The 2500-nt window shown below is 47.0% G+C and overlaps 1 protein-coding gene across 1 annotated transcript in view; it reads right to left on the minus strand.

The window, feature by feature from the left end:
* Window positions 1-2500, minus strand: part of LOC127624964 (broad substrate specificity ATP-binding cassette transporter ABCG2-like) — a 29268-nt gene that overhangs the window by 136 nt on the left and 26632 nt on the right. Inside the window, exon 16 of the mRNA XM_052099948.1 lies at window positions 1-318. This exon is cut by the window's left edge and continues 136 nt beyond it. Within this exon, the coding sequence (XP_051955908.1) occupies window positions 168-318 (151 nt within the window). The 3' untranslated portion in view covers window positions 1-167. The remainder of the gene's footprint in view (window positions 319-2500) is intronic.

Consider the following 2500-nt stretch of genomic DNA (forward strand, 5'->3'; position numbering starts at 1 on the left):
TAGTTTCTTCCCAGGACGATTGGAGCATATTTGATTGACGTGCTGAAGCTGAATTTCACCGGTTGCAAAAGTGTTTACCTTAAATACAATAACTGCATATCAAATGGAGGGATTATTAGCAGATATCACAACAGCGGGAGTGTGTGTGGAAGAGTCTGATCACACATTTATGTGAATTTCTTGATGAAACGCAGTTTTAGATAAGCAATAACCAGGAAAATGAAGGTCATGATTCCCAGAGCCAAATGGTTCTGCCACAAACCCCATGTGGAGTAATCGATGCCCTGATTCTGCAAGAAGTCCTCACCTGAAGAACAGCTACAACAACAACAGAGTGTGTATCAGGAGAGAGAGCTCTGTGAATACATACATTATATTTGAGTATTGTCATTTAGAGCCTTTATTTGCAGGAAATAAAAAAACAAACATTGGTATCATCCACTAATCCACCAGTGGGTGCGAGACAGTGTGGCTTGAAGGCCTTTCCGGGGACCCGTCTGACCATTAGACGACCAGTTGGAGGATCGTGATGATCTGGGGGTGCTTCAGCAAGGCTGGAATTGGGCATGAAGGACGCATGAATCAAGCCACGTACAAGGTCATCCTGGAAGAAAACTGCTTTGACAATGTTCCCCAACTCTGAGGAAGGGTTTCTCCAGCAGGACAATGCTCCACGCCACACAGCCAGGCCAATCAAGGCGTGGATGGAGGACCACCGGCTCAAGACCCGGTCATGGGCAGCCCAATCTCAAAACCTGAACCCCACTGAAAACCCCTGGGGGGTCTCTGGGTATCTCAGCGAGTATTGGCGGTGACTACCACCCCTGGAGTCGCGAGTTTGAATCCAGGGTGTGCTGAGTGACTCCAGCGGGGTCTCCTAAGCAACCAGATTGGTCCGGTTGCTAGGGAGGGTAGAGTCACATGGGGTAACCTCCTTATGGTCGCTATAATGTGGTTCTTGCTCTCAGTGGGGCGTGTGGTGAGTCGTGCGTGGATGCCGCGGAGAATAGCGTGAAGCCTCCACTTGCGCAATATCTCCGCGGTAACACGCTCAACAAACCACGTGATAAGATTATTCCAGGTCTGAAAACACGCCATCTTGATGATGCTGTAGACGTTTTGACCTTGTGGGGACTGTAGAACTGGCAGTAGAAAGTTCTATTTAGTGTACTAAGTTTTTATAACTGTGACCTTACTTGCCTACCATCTGTAAGCTGTTAGTGTCTTAACGACTGTTCCACAGGTGCATGTTCATTAATTGTTTATGGTTCATTGAACAAGCAGGGAAAACATCATTTAAACACTTTTTGGATTTTTACAAAATTATCTTTAAAATACAGTGTCCTGAAAAAGTTTATTTGATACCAGCCTGTCCTTTGAAAATCAAATTACCAATTTGGCTCCTAAACTATGGAATAGTCTCCCTAACACTGTTCGGGACTAGAATAAGTGTACTATATGTACCCGGATGATGCACTTCTTCAACCTTTCCAAACGGAGTGTGGAACGATGGACACTCCATGCACTCAGCGCTCACGGCTTTCGGTACATAGCGGAGGAGGCGGAGTTACCTGGCTGCATTGCTGGTCTGACACTACAGTTTTCTGGAGTAATGGAGAATGTAGCAACTAGCCAGACTACAGTGAAGACAGCATCTTACAAATGAAAGTTGAATGCCTTAACATCACCCCACGCTGTGTGAATATGGACGTAATTTGAGATACAAGGGTTGAACTGAGTATGACTAACACACTAAAGCTAGCGGCAACAGACCGCATGCGTTTGAAACGTCACTACCGTCAGTTGTTAAACAGCAAATGCTTCTGTAACTAGTCCTGCTCGACCCGCTCCGAGCGGGATTCGAACCGGGGTCTCCGGCATGGGCTAGATATGCATAAAAGGACAGTGAGTACAAATCATCTTCTGTCTCTTTCTCTCGTTCGTGGAAGTACAGCAGTCGTTCTTCTTCACTTTTTCTCATTTTGATCCCCTTTTTTCCCAACTTGGAGCGCCCAATTGCACTACTTACTAAGTCCATGTGGTGGTCCGGTTACTCACCTCAATCTGGGTGGCGGAGGACAAGTCTCAGTTGCCTCCGCTTCTGAGACCGTCAATGGGCGCATCCGATCACGTGACTCGTTGTGCATGACACCGCGGAGACTCACAGCATGTGGAGGCTCATGTTACTCTCCACGATCCACACACAACTCACCACACGCCCCATTGAGAGAACCACTAATCACCACCACGAGGAGGTTACCCCATGTGACTCTACCCTCCCTAGCAACCGGCCCAATTTGGTTGCTTAGGAGACCTGACTGGAGTCACTCAGCACACCCTGAATTCGAGGTAGATTTAGCAGCTTTGAGGAGAAAGATGCGTTATGCCTGATTCCTGTGAATGAAGATCTACCACTGGAATCTCAACATCTGTCCATGAGTTTCAGATGTGTCTATATATGCAACAGTGAACATCACATGAGCCCGTTAGAAAGCATGAT

This window comes from Xyrauchen texanus, chromosome 31 (genome assembly GCF_025860055.1).
Source record: "Xyrauchen texanus isolate HMW12.3.18 chromosome 31, RBS_HiC_50CHRs, whole genome shotgun sequence".
Taxonomy (NCBI): domain Eukaryota; kingdom Metazoa; phylum Chordata; class Actinopteri; order Cypriniformes; family Catostomidae; genus Xyrauchen; species Xyrauchen texanus.